Raw genomic sequence first — 18,176 nt, 5'->3', positions numbered from 1 at the left:
TTTTCCTATTTGAATTACCATTTGAAGAAGGAAGAATGATATTTGCAGCTGACTATGATGTTGCCTTAACTCTTTTAAGTCTTCATCACAGTATTCCAGGTTCACAATCAATGTCAGATTTGCCGGCATCTCCAGTTTCAAAAAAGATGAAGTACAAATATGACAAATATCAAAACGAGGTAGCACCTTCCCAAGTTTCTTCCCCTTTGGATCGTATCAGAGATACGAAAATAAGGCACGTGGATATGTCGGAATTCGTCAAGAGGGTAAAAGATCCACAGGATAATAACTTGCAGCGGCTGTTGGACAGCGATATCCATCATGCATCTTCTTTCCCGGTGGCTGCCCTAGAATCTGAGTTTGTTCTCGCCTGCGCCCATCATTTTGACAATGAGACAATAGTCATAAAAAATGATGATGGTGAAGCTATAATTCGTCTTGATGTAGATACGATCGAGAAGGTCTTCAGAATACCTCCTGCACCTGTTTACATGGAAATCTCCAAAGAAAGTGCAACAAAGTATTACTTGAAGAGGGAAAAAGATTGCAAGCGACATATCAACAGGTGGATTCAAGAGCCACAAGCCTCCTTCTCAAGGTGGGCGAAGTTGTACCGCTGCGATTTCAAATGGGAAATAGGAGACACCATAACCTTTCTCAGCAGGATGATGGGCCTCGAGTATTCTAATGTCTTTGAGCCATAGATGTATCAGTTCATCATGTTCATAAGGCAGACTCATCACATTTCATGGGGAGAAGTCATCAGTGATGCCTTGTGTGAACAACTTGCAGCAGTCCCTACTACCATGACTTTTTTAATGAACTCCTATTTGGTATACTTGGCAGCATCACTTAGACACTTTCCAGGTCTTTCTACCAAGGGTGATCGCTCACTTATACCAGTTTGACAATATTATGACCAGTTGCCGTTGAGACCCAACAGATTGCATTTCAGAAGAGTTCAAGATGCATTCTTCGGATATTTCATGTGTCAGTTTGACAGAACTTTGAAGAACAAAAGAGTATCAAATGAGGCATGGGAAAGGGTGTGCGAATATGGATGTTTGTTTCTTCAGTTTCCCACCTTCACCTATATGAGAATTGGATGCTATGGTGGTCAGCCATATATGCTTCCCAGATACCCAACTGATCAGATCATTCTTATGGAGTTGGGAAGACAGATAATGGCTGTCCACACTTTTCAGTTTGCTAGACACAAGGTTGGAATGGGGATCTCTACCACAAATCCACTGAAAATTGGTCGGTATTCCCTCGTCACATCTGTGAAAGCTAAGGCCATGGAGACTGAATTGTAAGAAATCAAGCTCAAAAAGTTTAAACCTAGAGCTGATTTTGACTACAGGGGTATGAAGGAGAAGATTAAGAAATCCTTTGTGCATGTGCATCGCATTGAGGACGTCTGGGTAGATCTCCACACAGAAGGCGAAGTTCTGAAGATGGATTACTGCAGGCTCACTGCTGAGCAAATTGTTGATTAGAACTTGGTGGATATCCCACAAGGGATGATTGCTGATGGGCACATACTTGATCTTGAATACATTTCTCGGAGGGTTGAGGAAGCTCCACTTCCTTTGATCCAATGGTCACACAGAGTGCATATCCATCCTTGAGAGATTTCAGCCTATCTTGGCCAACACTAACGCATGGTTGAAAAACAATGCTGTTAGACTTATAAAAATAAAGGTTGGAAAAGAAGATGATTCTACAGGGCCTCTTGGACGTAAGTCTGAGATTCAGGTTGACAACAAGGAAGGTGCATCATCTTCGGGCACAAGAATCAAGTTGCGAGTTAGTCGGGCAGTAGTGCTTCCTCCTGAGGAGGAGACAGTTCGTGGGAAGGAATAATCACGATTTCATGTTCAGGTAATCGATCTGGATAATCCAGAAGAAGGGCAACAATTTGATGATGCTCCTAAGTCTCCAGTTTCAGACTCGCCTCATGAGATCATTCCTCCAGTTTCCATTGAGATGCCTCTTTCTCCTCCTGATTTACTTGTGGATGAATCTCCTTAGAATGCTATTCCCATTTCAGAATACGAGCCATCTCCTGATCATCGACAAGAGACTGTGTTGTAAATTCCTAAGGATATTCCTACTTGCATCCAGTTATCAGAAATTGATACTTCCACTTCTGATTTTGAAGAATTCATGAGGCAATCTTCATGCCCATTGGTAACTGAGCAAAACGTGGTCGCTGTCCAAACAAATATTCCTCCCAAGATGACCACAGAGATTCAAACAGAAACTGCTTCTCCTTTGCCTACAACTGCTACTGAAGGGGAGTTGATGACTTTGCCTCCTTGGCTTAGTTCTTTTACCCCGAAAAGGAAGAAGCAAGAAATCTCACTTGATGCCTTTGATTATCAGCAACTAAAACAGTCTAGATCGAAAGTTGCTAAGAAGGCCAAGACTATCTCTAGAGTAACTGTTGACAACAACAAGATGAAGGTAGCTGAAATTGTGGAACCTATTGCAGATAAGCCACTTGAGGAAATGTCAGCTGCCGATTATAAGGTTACAAGGATAGAGTTGGGCAAACAAACGCATGAGGTCATTAAACATGATGCTTAGTTTTCCTGTTGCTTCGCTGGTGGAAAGGTGTGATGAGCTTCTAGCAAAGAAAGACAGGCTAGAAGATGAAAACCGACAACTTATGGCAGCCGTTCATAAAATCACAAAACTTGCTGCTGAAGGGAGTAAATCCATAGGTTCTTCTAGTTCTCAAGAATCAATTCGTGGAGTGGAAAGGGCTGCTCGAAAGGTACAAGCATTGGATTCCTGGGTTGATCAGCTTCATGATCTATGTGCATAGGTAATGAAAGACCTTTTTCAGATGATGTCTAAGTTAGAGACCATTGAGGAGAAACTGGATCAGACTTCTAATACTTTCAAAAAGAATCTGGAAAGTGTTGAAGAGAGGTTGACAATTTGGCGTACCATGCCCCAACAACAGCTGAGTGTTTTGCAGGAGCATGGCATCATCTCTTCCAGGGTCATGTACTTGGAATTTGAAGAGCTCCTAGAAAACAAGGTCCTTGTTCTTAAATCCTTCACTGAGGAGATCGGTGATGCAAAGAGATTCCGGGGTGAAGTTTTCCGAGATATTGTCTCACATTGTGAAAGGGCCTCTTGCAACATAGTAAGTCAGGATGGAGAGCTGATTCCAGAAGAAGAAGTTCTTGCTGATTTATGGATGAGGATTCATAATGAATGGAAGAGCAAACAATTCTCGGTTGCTTCAATTCAAATGTTGATGAAACACGAAATCTTTTTGCATGAAATCTAGCCCATTCTGAATAAAAACAACTTTGCGCTCCTCTGGTGTCATGACACTATTGTGAAGACCATGGTTGTTGTCAACAACACTCATGAACCAAATCCCGAGGAACTACAAACGAGCATCCAGAAGTTTAAAGGATTCGTGTCTTCACGTGCTGCAACTTAAGTGTTTTTCAACACTTAGTTGTATTTTCCCTCTTTTGTAATCTTTAGTTGTAAATTTGTTTTGATAAGTTACATGTAAAAGTATTTTTGTAAAAAGCAAGTTACACATTACTTGCACTTTTGTAATTACATGTAAGGCAAGTACAAGTTGTGTCCAATGAGGACTGTAGTTGGAATAAGTCTTAGTTAGTTATTGAATAAGTCTTGGTGGTTGAGAGAATCTCTCAAGTTAGTTAGGATCCTTCCACCTTTTTCTCAAGGCCCCTCTTCTATAAATACTTGAGGGGTCTATTGTAATATTTATCGTTTGGAAAGCAAACAAAAACTCTGCCAAATTTACAGCAAAGAAGTCTTTGAGTTTTCATGTGTAAATTTAAGAATTGAAAGGAATAGAAGGAAATTGCTCAAGCTTTGAGTCTTTGTGCTACATTCTTGAGTTAGTGTTCTATAAAAAATTTACAGCAAAGAAGTCTTTGAGTTTTCATGTGTAAATTCAAGAATTGAAAGGAATAGAAGGAAATTGCTCAAGCTTTGAGTTTTTGTGCTACATTCTTGAGTTAGTGTTCTATATTATCTTTCTTGCAAGTGTTCCTAAAGAGCTTAATCACTTCTGATTTGTAGTCTTTGTGCTGCAAGTAGTTGAGTTTAATATAGATTAAAATAAATATTTTGTTGAGAGAAGTTGCAAGTCTTTGTGCTTTCACTTGTTCTTAGGAGAATTTAGGAATAGATTTTGTGGGAAATAGCTGAGAGTCTTTGAGCTGTCATAACTTGTTCTTTATAGTATTAGTATAGAAAAGGGTAGATAGGACTTCATATAATCAAGTCTTTGAGCTTGATATTGTCGTCCCGTCCCGAAGGAAGTGACGGAAGTCTTTGCACTTTCAGGAAACTTCATTTCCTTTCTCTCATTTCATTTGAAAGTGGTTATTGCTGTTTATATTCAATTGCTATCCTTTTCTGTGAAGAGAAAAGGATATTGTCTTTCTTGAAAGAAGAAGAAAGATTGTTGTCCCATCCTATTTTATTTTCAAAGTTGTAGTTAGATAGGAGGAGCCTTCCCTTAATTAGGAGAGTTTTTACTCATGTGCTGTGGTTGAAACCACAATTTTGTATATTTCCCCAAGTGTACAAAATTTTCAACCAACACTATCTTTCAATCTTGGCCAATGATTGTGAATTGATTTGAGCCACTGAATTGTAATGAGAGCACTATAAAAGGCTCCACTTCTTCATTGGTAAATAGTGAATAGTTAGTAGCTCAATAGTAGATAACAAATAGTTAGAGTAGGAAGAGAAGGCAAAGATTGTTGGCAAGACTTTGTTGTAAAAGGCATGTAAACTTCATTGAAGATATGGTGATTTTGCGATGTTGATTCGACAATTTGCATGGTCTCTTTCTCAATTTGATTTCCATGTTATTTAGATGAATGGAAGAACTTTGTTTATGATCAATGGTGAAATTCGTACACCAATACTACTAACACTTTGCATATGGTAAATTACTTTGCGTAGTCAACTGGATCCATCTTAGCCAAGCTTAACTTCAATTATTGCTCTTTCATTGATATGCATCAACTTGATGGTGTCTATGCTTGTAGTGGTGATTTGAAAATCATAAAGCTATCCTTAGAAGATTGCACTAGCCTTGTGGAGATGTTCGATGCATGTCAAAGAAAAGTTCAGTTGAATTCCACCAAAGATTGTCCATTGCTCTTACATTCCTAGAGTTAGATTAGCTTTCTCAACCCTCATCCTTTTTCCTTTTTTTTTCGAATCAAGTTAATTCCCATGTTCCAATGATATTCAAAGCATTCAAGCATTCAATGTAAGTCCACCTTGTGAATCCAGCAATATCACATCATATACAACTGAGTCTATCCAAGAGCACGCCAAGACCTGACATTCAAGAATCTTGGAGTTGTCCCACTTGATCACGCAACTTTGCATTTGGGAGGCTTTGTTCAAGAGAGGATAGAATACTTAGTATTTTATTTTGTGTTGCATAGTGCGTAAAAACACCATCAACAGTAGGACTGCTCCATTTTTCCATATGACAATGGTATCCTTGCATATGACTTCCTTCCAACAATCTCGTACGACTGCTGCATACCCCCATACAAATTCTGATCACCGTACAAATTCTTGCATGACTTTCGAACCTTGTTAAAGTTCTTGTTGAACGACCCTTTCTCTCCTTGGTATGGCTTGACCTTGTATGGTTTGTCCTGCCTACCACTTGACCTGGTATGGAATGCTTCGACCAGTCTTTGGTTTTCCACAAGCCGAAATTCTTCTATTATTTTTTTCCTTTTATTTTCCATCTTTGTGTTGTTAGATGTATTGCCCATAGCTTTACACACTTGCATGGGTTGCCCTTCAACAAGAGTTGTCGCTTCAAGAAAATTACACGTTGGTGAAAATACCTCATAGTCCTCCATTTGCTAGTGGAATAGTCCATTTAGGGAACTCATCTCATCTTCAGAGCAATCTTCTAGTTCGAGTACCCCTTCCTCAGTTGGTTCCATGCCTTTCTTTCTTCCATCCCAAAATCTCCACCCTCGGACTTTGAGTCGGAGGATGCTAGTTCTTCACTCACCGCCTGGTTTCTTAGGTCAATGATGTACTTTCTCTTGTCACTTTTGATGGAGAGTGTGTTCCTTTTCCAATTATGATTCGCCTTGGCAGCAATCAACCATCCCCTCTCGAGGAGTGCGTCATATGCCTTATTTTGTAATGTGATGACTACAAAGTCCAAGAAAAATTGATGTGTCCCAATTATTACTTTTTGTGCCATCAATGTTCCCAATGGATTGATGCCATGTTGGTCTGCACCTACTAACTCGAAGGTTGGCGGCCACAGTGGCGGCTTCCCCAGACATTTCCAAGTGTCCTCTGGTAGCACATTAACTCTCAAGTCCTCTTCAACGATGGTGTTTTTCAACTTTTGGCCCATTATTTCCATCTCGACAACAACTAGCTTCCTCCCGATACTCACCATCAGCAACATTGGATGACTGGCCTCATTCTCTTCGGATGGTGGTTTTCTCGTCAGCTCCTCCTCTTGTGGCTTACATTGTTTTTGATGGCTGGTGTTGTTGTCACCAACCGTGTTGGTAATTGCCATTCCTAGTTGCGGCATAGTTTGAAGGTCTATCACCTTGATGGGTACGATTGTCTGCAACACCTGGCATATTATGTTCTTCTTTGACTTTGATCGCAATGACATGCAGTTTTGTTGGAGGTTATTTGTTCTGGCTTCTTGGAGTCGTTCCTTCTCCGTACATGGGTCCAAGTACACCACCTTCTTCATCTGTGCTGTCGTGATTGCCAACATTGCCTCCTCTTGTTCTGCCACATTCAACATATTAATACCCTTCTGCTTTGGGCAGTTAGTGTCTTCATGATTACTTGGTCCACACCATTTGCACGATAGTTGTACATTGTCTTTCTTATTCTGACAGTCTCTTGCAAAATGTCCCCATTCACTACACTATATGCACTGTATGATAGGACGTCTTCTGGAGTCGTATTGTATTTGATTTTGCCCTCGTTGATTTCCATAACCGCCTAGCAATACACTCTGTGATTTTGATGGGCTAGACTCTCCCTGTGTGAAGAGTACTTGCGTACTTCTAGTCTTCAAATTATATGGACACTCCTTTATTGAATGATCCATCACCTGGCGAATCTCACAATACATTTTTTTAGGACAATTACGCATCATGTGCCCCTCAATTTTGCACTCAGTACACCATAGTTCTTACATTCTTTATTGGTTCCTTTCTCAGCCTTCAATTCTTTCATCATTCTCAACATATCCCATCAAACAACTTGTACGGTTTTGGATTCTTCATCACTGCTACCTTGGGTGCTCTCGTTATCATTGGTCTTCGTCTTCCCTCGGGAGTATGTTTTGTTTTCACTCTCGATGTCCATCGCCCAATTCTAAGCATTGACATACGAGGATGGAATCACTACTTTCATCTTCTTGCACAACTAGGGAATCAATCCCTCAGTGAACCACCTCTTCTTCAACTCGTCGGCTTGCTGGTTCTCCATCTTGTTCAGTAGCTTCTTGAGTCTATGATTGTAAGCTTGTACACTCGTTTTTACCTTGCTTGGTATTATACATTTCTGCTACAATCTCGTTGTCATCCCTCAAGAGTTTGAACTCCTCCTTGAATGGCTTCTTTAGAGTAATCCATCCTGCCTTGTGCTTACCGTCGAGGTTTGTGTACCAGTCAATGGCAATCCCCCGAAGGTTGGCGGGGAATTCCTTTAGCTAGTAGTCCTGGTCATCTTGGCCATTCGCCTCCCATATCGTTATACATGTCTTGCAATGGCATACGGGGTCCTATGATCCATCCCTTGTGAACTTTGGGAGTTTCCGCTTCTCCTGGGTGTTCATCATTGTTTTCACTCGGAAGGTATCGGAGGAGTCTTTGACTTAGCCCCCTAATTCATGGTTCCTCGGCAAGGGACAAGTTCCTGTAAATTGGTTTCTCGCCTGCGTACTTCCTTGTGTGTTGGACCTTGAGGATTGTTCTGACCGCTACGTTCCGATGCTTTCCCTGCACTCTCAGCCATGTGCACATCCTCTATACGCCCACCTCCACTGTCCCCAACACTCCGGTACTTCCAGGTGTGCCAAACTTGGGTGGATTGTTTCGACCGCTATGTTCTAGTGCTTTCTTTTCACTTTCAGCCATGCACACGTACTCTACATGTCCACCTCTAGTGTCCCAACACTCCGAGTACTTCTAGGCTCTGACTCGTCCTTGTGCTTCCTCCGGCCGAGGGTTAGCGGATCACTTCATCGCTTGATCTTGACCACCTTGTGGCCTCTTCTCACCTTAATTGGGGTCTATGAGCATGAATCACTCAAGGCTGACTTGATTTCTTTTAAGGCAACGGTACCAAAATGTTTACTCGAAATAATAATACAAATGCTAATGCATACCAAACACAACAGTAAAATATATCTTTCTTCGTACATGCAATTATTATAGAGAAGAAGACCAGAGATGGTTGACCAAGGATTACAATTAACCCGACTATAACGTACTCCCTTCCTTGGCGGCACACAACATATTTAAAGGACTCGATGGTTGCCGAGAGGTACACAACCGTCTACCAACCGACACATTAACTACCTGAGAGTGACAACCCATTTAATACAAACAATTAATACATTGGCAGCTAACAAATATATTATCAAATATAACGATAGGCATTTTATGCTGACTACATTGGCTATTCATAGAGGTTATTTAGGGACATCAGTTGGAAACACCAACAGATTGTGTTTTATATTGTTTCCTATTCCAGTTTGGAAGAGCTTGTGTGAGCAAGGCCAAAGGCCCAATATTGTGTACATGAAGCCAAGGATTATTCACATCAGACATGGCACTATATACCTTGCATAATATCATTTCCACATCTGAATCAGCAGTAACCAGTTGTGCATACTAAATTTTCCAAATCAGATACAACCATTCATATTGCCATTGGCAATATCAACTTCTAGTCCATTGCTTATTTATATTGTTCTATTTGAAACAACAAGTAATTGTGCACTTAGTGCAAATTGATATCAATTCATTCAAGCATAATCTTAATTGTATAAATCAGAGACAGCCAGTGGCTTGACCATTATCATATAATTGCATTCTTATTTCCAAATACATAAGTTTATTGTATGAAATCAGACATTAGTTGGCCTACAATTCATATATTGTTCAATAAGGGACTTTACAAGTGGTATCAGACATTACATTCTGTGGTTATATTGCATTGTTCCTGAAACTGGACATTAAAAAGATGACCTGAATCAACAAAAAGTATCAAAAGTCAGATTGACTCAATTGAGTTAGATGTTTCAATTGGCTGGTGCATATGATATGCGGAAAGATAAAGATGGCTCCACTAGAGTTCAAATAGAGCAACTTCATTTGCAGATATCTTTCTTGCAGGAACAAAAAGATCAAATAAAGAAGCAATTTTGTATGTTAAGAGAAACAATAGACTTGAGGTTGGCTTCTGTGTTTAGCATTTTGGGAGAAGTTGAGTAGAAAATGAAGGTTTTGGATGATGTTAACATAGTCGAGGACTTATACAGTTTGAATGTCAAAATTGAATCCTTACCTCAGGAAAGGGTACTTGGGATGCAACTCTGGCTCATCTCAATTTAAAGTATGAAGGCATCTTACCTTCCAAGACTGTGGCTAAGGTAGAGATAAGACAGTTTTTTGGTTGTACAGTTTTGTAGCAGATTACGGTATCATTTTTTTGGGTTCGTAGTTGAAGACTTGTGTATATAATATCATTTTTTTTTTGAGCGATCTCCTTTTAAGGGGGAGAATTTTGAGCTAATGCACACTGTTAGGGGGAGCATGTACAGTATTGTTTTGGTTAAGTAGATATTATGCCCTTTGTCCTTGTGAGATTTTGCCAAGATCTAGAGGCAATGGAAAGCACAAATAAGAGAGAACAAAATAGATGATAGGAATAAACTGTATTCTATCAAGATGCAAAATATGATCAACTGGACCATCAATCGTTACATACAATGAATATGAGCCTACTTATATAGGCAAGGCTATATGGATAGGTGAGCACACAAACATGACACGTGGCTCAATAAGAAACAAGGGTAGGTAGGAAATAGGTGTGGTAGGTAGGAGAAACAATATAATATTCCACATGAGGTGGATCACCCACCGAAGGTGGAATGTAACAACAAGATAAGACCACAAAAGGTGGAAATTCTCTTACACACACTATCCCAATGTGGCACAAACACCCAAGTGTCTCATATCAAAACTACTATGATATGCATGTACCTAAGTAAACTTAAGTAAGGTGTAATAATATCCAAGATGAATAATTATTTACACCAACACCCCCCCTTAAGTGCAACTTAAGGGAATGCACATAAGTCTACAATGCAACTAAGCAATGCAAGATGGGTCCCGGCTACGTGGCCATGTTAGGTACCCATGTACAATGCAAATGCATTCAAACCAATGCAATAAAATCTCTCACAAAGCGGCGAAAGGGAGAAAAACCCAATGGGAAAAAACCCTCCCCAAAAGAGAGATGAAAAATATACAAAGAACTCTCATAGAAGTATGTGAGGAACAAAACCCCATGTGAGGAAAAAGTCCCCCTCCATATGAGAGAAGAAGAAGAGAGACTAGGTAGCCCCCCCTTGGATGTAAAATCTGCACCAATGATAGAAGCTCGATGATGAATGAAGAAACTACTCCACGAACATCGAACCACATTCCTCCCCTTAGGAAGAAACAAAACCAAAGGTGTATCCATGAAGTCTCCCCAATCATGAAGGGAAGATGTAGGAAAAATACTCTTGATGAATGAAGTCTCTGAAAACTACTCAAATGTCCCCATGTTGATGTTGAAAGATACCCCCTCCAAGGGTGGTAAACTGCTCCATACTGTTGAAAAAAGGCACTCCAAGATCTAGTGGAGAAGAAAGTAGAACAAGTCCCAAAGACTCACATGTCTCCTCAAAGGATAAAGAGACCTCCTCCAATTGCTGGACAAAAGTATCCACAATCATATCAACCTCGAAAGAATGATCATGTAGAAAATGCACAAGAGGGTCAGAGTGTTCACTCGCAACAATCGAAGAAGGATCATCTTTATCAAAGAGAAGATGAATATCATCAATGATGTCTCCCAAATCTGTAATGTAGGATTCCACAAACAAACCTGCATTGTCTGTCAAGTACTCATCCCATGAAACTGAAGCTGGAAGACATGAAATATCCTGCTGCAGTGAATCACATGAAGGTAAAACTGTCGCACTATCCGCATCATCAGGTGCAATAGGTGATGTGATATCAATAGGAGGAGATGAAATGCAAGGCTCAAGAACGGGATCACATGTGAGAATCCCCAAGTTCAAGTTCCCAAAGTTCTCAAAATCTGAACCATCACAAGAAGTGTGATCATCATGTGAAGAATCATCATATGTGAAATCATCATCATCAACAAAAGTTGAAAAGGAGTATAACCGAGATGCATGATCAACCACCCCAGTCGCAATGATAGCTCTAGTCTCCAAGTCTCTAATGAAAATTGACTCAGGTGTGAACTCCACAATTCTTTTTGTTGCGCCATGTGTGATTTGATAGATGGAAAGGAGATTGTTTGTCAAGGGGGGTACACACAACACATCATTGAAGGAGTTATCCCCAATGGCAATAGATCCTTTCCCAATCACATCCATGTATGTATGATTGCCCATCAAAATCTGCGGCATGGTGCAAAGCTCAAATGTAGAGAACATAGACTGCGAAGATGCCATATGATGAGAAGCCCCTGAATCTAGAAGCCATCTCCCTACATCATGACTTGTAGTAGCACAAAGAGCTTTTCCTCTTGTAGTAGGACAAAGAGCTTTTCCTCTTCTTGTCCCAAAAGAGTGAGTCTTCCCACTTGTAGAAGCCATGAATGCTTGCCCTTTCCCTTTTGAATGAGAGGAAGTGGAAGTTGATGAATCATCGTTCTTGTAGACATTAGGCAAATCAATGTTATGCTTTTTGAGGATATGTGTGAGCTCATCAATCTTCTTAGAATGGCAACGACGCTCGTCATGACCAAACTTTTTACAATAGGCATAAGTAGGTCTCTCCCTCTTTGGTGAATTGTCCCTCTTGGAAGAGGATGAATTTCCTTGTTGTGGAGAAGGTGATGCTTTGTCCTTAGGCTTTGATTGCCATTTCTTGTTGTTGGAGTTGTCCTTTCCTTGATTTCCTTTGTTCCCTTGATTTGCCACTAATGCTTGAGACTTAGAAGTCTTAAGAATGCCCATGCTTATCAACTTAGTTTGTTCCATCATCAACATTTCAGCGAAAGCATCAAATGTAGGCATTGTGTAGCTTGAACGCATTGTCATCCTATGAGTTTGGAAACTAGAAACAAATGCTGCATATTCTTGTGGAAGCTTGCCCATCAAATTGAAGATCAATTGAGTATCGTTCTTATCAATGCCACAATCCTTGAGTTGTGCACTCAACTCTTTTGCCTTAGTGACATAATCTTGTATAGTATCAAAGTTCTTGGGATCTAACATGGTGAGATCACTATCAATTTGATATCCCCTAATCTCATCAACTTGACCATACAAGTCTTGAAACTTTTGCCAGGCATCCTTGATTAGAGTACATTTCTCAATATGAAAAATGAGATCCTTTGATACATACTTTCTTAAGGTACCAATTGCCATGATATTTTTAGTGAGCCAATCTAAGTGACCAACAAGATCAGCCTTAGGATCAGCGGGAGCAACAATAGTTCCATCAATATAATGAGTTAGTTCTTTTTCCATAAGTTTACTCCATGCATCAATTTTCCAAGTAGCATAATTATGAGGAGTTAATAGAGGAAACTTAGAAGAACTCATAGCAGAAAAAAAGAAAAAACACGATAGAGAGAGGCACAATCACACAAGACACCCCCCCAAATTACTCAATCAAGAAACCACCCCACCCCCAAAAAAAAATCATGATTTGACACTTTATACTTAGTGCCTATACAATGGGCCACTTGAAAAACAAGGCAAGGTGGACTTCTAATTTAAATTTTACAACTTCTCAAAATGAGATATAAGAGACTTTAACAAATACTGCTAGTGACCTAAACTGAGATCCAAGCAAAATACAAGTACCAAATAGGCCAAAAAATGACCAAATACTGAAAGTACAATTTCTACTCAAAATCACTGCAAACAAATGACAGATTATGAAAGTAGACAAAAAATTATGCATTTAAAAAAAAAACGGTACCTGAAAAAGAGTCCATATGAGCTTAAACAGAGCCTCCAAAGTTGTAAAAATCGAGATTTCACGATTTCAGAAAAACCTGTATCCGAAAATCAGAAAACTCATGCACCATTGTACAGATCACGAAATTCTACCCCAAAACAATAAAAAATTGCTCGAAAAAAGGAGTCCGGATGAGTGAGATATCACTATTTGAAAATTGCCTGCAAAATTATAATTTCTGGAAAATTTCCGTCTTAGTTTCAAACTTCAAATGCTCTAGATTTGGCCTTCAAAGTCCGATTTGGATGAAACAAAAGGCAAAACTGACTTTCTTGAACCTCCTCAATCCAATGGTGACTTCAAATTTGACCCATCAAGTTTCAATAATAACCTGCAATAGAAAGCTCCAAAATATACAACCTTAAATAGCATCAAATTTCTCTCAATTGGCAAACCAATGACACTCTAATGGCTCTGATATCATGTGAGATTTTGCCAGGATCTAGAGGCAATGGAAAGCACAAATAAGAGAGAACAAAATAGATGATAGGAATAAACTGTATTCTATCAAGATGCAAAATATGATCAACTGGATCATCAATCGTTACATACAATGAATATGAGCCTACTTATATAGGCAAGGCTATATGGATATGTGAGCACACAAACATGACATGTGGCTCAATAAGAAACAAGGGTAGGTAGGAAATAGGTGTGGTAGGTAGGAGAAACAATATAATATTCCACATGAGGTGGATCACCCACCGAAGGTGGAATGTAACAACAAGATAAGACCACAAAAGGTGGAAATTCTCCTACACAAACTATCCCAATGTGGCACAAACACCCAAGTGTCTCATACCAAAACTACTATGATATGCATGTACCTAAGTAAACTTAAGTAAGGTGTAATAATCAAAGATGAATAATTATTTACACCAACATTCCTTGGTCTCAAGGGAGGACAAATACTAGATAGATTCTATGTGAGAGAGATATTGAATAGATAATGATGTAGATATTGGTGAAAGAGGAGAGTATGTACAGATGCAGATCTGTAGACATATGTAGTTGCCATCAATGATAAACGGGCAGATTGTTGGCAATATGTGTTGTCATTGATGTCAACTTGATGTATGACAATATGTGTTGTGCTTGAGGAGATGATTGGGGTATGTATCGTGGTATTAGATGATGTGTGTTGGGCATATTTGAGAGCAGTTGTGCCATTTCAGATTAGTTAGAAACATAGAAGAGAATCCAAAGATTCATGAGATAGTAGGATATTAGTCTAGAATAGATGGTATGTATTGATACACATGATTTATGTCTTGGTTATATGATGTTGTCACCTTAGTTGGTGTCTAGATGTTCAAGCAGTCAGTTTTATATCTGGGTGACTGAGGAAATTTGTCTCAGTATAGAACAATCTGTTTTCCTATGATTGTGTGTTGGTAAATTACTCTGCATTTTACCGCATTACATCTTCTGGTTGTGCGGTTCAGGATTTAAGATTTGTAATGTGTTAGGGGCCTGATGTCAATTTTTTAAGTCATAATATCTTCTACAAAAAAGTTATAAGGTTCAATTTCTCGGATTGCAGTTTGATGGTGAAGCATGTCTCAATTAGATCACTAGAATGCTCTGCTTTCTATCATGGTTATTGGTTTGACGGTGCGGTATTGGGAAGATGTTAAGGATGGCATATTGAATCAGAGATATGAGTTTTAGGTATGGTGGTGCTCTGGTGAGTAATATTTATTATGTTGATGTCACACAGTTGGTCTGGTCTGCATAGTGTTTACTAGTTCAGTCATGTTGTTCTTCTGCACTTGCACTTGATTGATTACTTAAAGAGATGTTTTTAGAAAGATTGTAGATGGTCTCCGATGCTTTCATCTTGGTCTGCATAATGTTTTTAGTCTCTCTTCAATGTTCCTTCAATTGCGGTTGATCCTAAATTATTTCATTGGCTTTGAAGGATGTGTTATGATATGATTGGAGTTCAGTTAAGTTCTAGGTTGATCCACAACCTAATTTTGTGATTGATACATATGGTTGAAGTTGACCTATTCTAGGTCGCACGTTTCATTTGTTAGATCCTATTTGAGCCCACCTAACTGATTTTTTGGCATGTGATGGAGGATATATAAGGAAGGTTAAAACAGTTGTGAAGATGTGAAGTTTTGTGATGTGCAAAATAAATCAATGATATATCAAATGATTATGAAGTGTGTGAAATCAGTGTGACAAAATCAGTTAGGCTACAAAGAGGACTGCACCATCAGCATTTGTCAGATGCTTCTTCTACAACAGGTCACATTATGATTGTTGCTATGATCTCATTGTACCTTGCCTTGGAGAAGTGATCTTCAATTTGCAAGTCCATTGTATCTTCCAAGTCCATTCAAGTCCATTCAGGGAGCAGTTTGCCTTAGCTTGCAAGTCCATTCAGGGAGCAGTGAGCTTCCTTGGCAGTGAGCCTAAAACAAATTTTGTAAAAACTTGTGTCATATATTGTGAGTTGATCCTCACTGTGGTTTTCCTTTCCTTGGGTTTTCCACGTAAAAATCTTGGTGTTCTTGTGTGTTGTATGTTCTGTTTCTATTCTTTATTTCTGCAGATTTGATTTAATGGTTTAAAGGTTAATGAATGGTTAAGTGTTCAACATGTCTTTCATTAGAAACATGCTGACTAGAATTTCATAGTCATAATTTGTTAATTGACATTTCTAAAACCTGAGATGAAACTTAATTAAATTGCGTGTTACAAAGGTTCATGATTTTCTGATTATTTTGATTGACTATTTTGTCTCTATGTAGGACAAATTATTACTTCTCTAAGTCAGTTTAGTTGGCTATACATATTTTATTTTGTTAAAGAAGTTTAAGAATTTAAAAAAGGGCTACAATTTGTCACTGTCACTTAAATAGAAGATACATACCAACATGAAACAATCATTTTTCACTAATACCTCAGAATGGCCTGGAAACATTTCGGGATTGTTGTGTTTCAAGAAACATCTTGTAAACATTTCTAGAGAGTTTTTATATTGGATTTCTTCGTGAGTGGTATGCAGCTCGAAAGGTTTAAAACTTAGTAAAATTTTTGTACATACTCTCTTTGGTCGACTATTCTCTGTTGTGTTGTCTCTCGGTTTAAGACAACTCGTTCTTTCCATTCTTATGAGTCCCAGACATCCAGAACTTACTGTTCATTTGGAATGTAAAACAACGTTCACAGAGTTCCGAAATGTCATTATGACTTATGAGGTTCTAGTGCCATCCTAGATTTATAGGGCACTTGTATGTCAATAATGTGATTTTTCAGAGAATAGGAGTTATATTTATTACTGCAACAATTTTTCACACATACATCTAGCCTAAGATGTTCTATTGTGCATTTCAAGCTCTGATCAATTTTATTCTTACATCACATATCTATAGAAAATCCTATGGTTTTGGTCACCAATGAAAACATTTGATGTTGCCTTGGTCACATACATAACATAGTGAACCTATTCTTATTTTCTTATTATATTTCATCAATTTTGTGTCCCAAAGATGGTTGAAGACCCCAAGTCCTTCAACATCACTTAGTCCTTACATTTAACATCTATTGAAAAGACCTTAATTTTGACATGCTCTCAGAATGGGGTATTATTTATTGAATATTGAAGTACTTTCTAAAGACTTTTCTGATGCGTGACAGTAATACTTTGGTATTATTGAGAAAGTTATGGGCTACCCAAATTTGCCTCACAAAAGTTTCCATAATCCCAGCATCACATAGTTCACCCTTTTATAACAAAACTGTAATGACAAGAGGTCTAATTGGAACTACCAGAAAATAATAGAGATCTAAGCCAATATGGATGTAACATCCTTCTTTGAGAATATAAATTGATGCGGAAGTAATTCCATAAAAATAACCAGTCAAAAGTCCAAATCACCAGCTGTACTATTCAGATTAATGTTATACCTCACTGTTGTGCTGTTATTATGCATTATGATTCACATGAAAAATGATCTGGCTGTGTTCATTGAAGGTTATCTTACCTTCCTATAACAATTGCTGAATCACCTCAACAAAGGTGTAGTAAATTGACTTACATTATCGAGTTTCCAATTGCATTTTCCATGTAGGCCATGATATCGTATTAGTTTTTCCTTCAAAATAATCCCTTTAAGTGGCTTCTTGAGCTATTCTGGGGCTTCAGAAAGGTGTGATGATTGATCTCATTTTGCCCAATGACCCTGTAGTGGACAGGTTTAACAATGTGAGCAATACAAGTAGCCGTTTGATAATGTAATTGCCATTTTTGTTGCCATGATAACTTTTTGGTGGATTGAAGTTGTTTTGTGCATCGGTTTTAACTTTTAACCACGTATACTGTCTTTGATACATTCTATCTTCCTATTATGTATTATATTATTTCTTATGTTCAAATGGCAAAAAAACTTAATTTGAAGATCTACTTTCTATTTGTTCATTGGCACTAATCATAGAAAACTTATTTTTCAGGTTCTGGTGGACATACATGCAGATCCAACTTTACTGGTTGCTTATGGTAACAGTAGTTCTTAATAATTTTTTGTAACTTTCTTTATTGCAAGAGTTTTAGCTTCTAGGGACCACTTTTGACAAAAAAGAAAAATCAATTGTGAGGAAAATATCGTATTGCATTGCTGTATATGCAATGTTCTAAAAATTTGCATATGCTTGTTGATTCCTTGGTATTGGATATTGGCATCGTTCATATAATATTAGTTTTTCAGGAAACTGTTTATAGACTTATAGTTCATCACATAATCATTATTGCGAAAGATACCTTGATAAATTTATATTTGAGCGATAGATTGATTGCCTGTGGGATGAGCTTCACATCTTATCAAGAAATTGATATGTTTTTTCACT

General features: G+C 38.4%; 1 protein-coding gene across 1 annotated transcript in view; it reads left to right on the top strand.

The window, feature by feature from the left end:
• LOC131055729 (clp protease adapter protein ClpF, chloroplastic) overlaps positions 1-18,176 on the top strand; it is a 213,484-nt gene that overhangs the window by 136,430 nt on the left and 58,878 nt on the right. The window contains exon 8 of the mRNA XM_057990131.1: positions 17,784-17,829. Coding sequence (XP_057846114.1) covers positions 17,784-17,829 — 46 coding nt within the window. The remainder of the gene's footprint in view (positions 1-17,783; positions 17,830-18,176) is intronic.

This window comes from Cryptomeria japonica, chromosome 3 (assembly GCF_030272615.1).
Source record: "Cryptomeria japonica chromosome 3, Sugi_1.0, whole genome shotgun sequence".
Lineage (NCBI taxonomy): Eukaryota > Viridiplantae > Streptophyta > Pinopsida > Cupressales > Cupressaceae > Cryptomeria > Cryptomeria japonica.
This window is presented reverse-complemented; position numbering and strand designations above follow the sequence as displayed.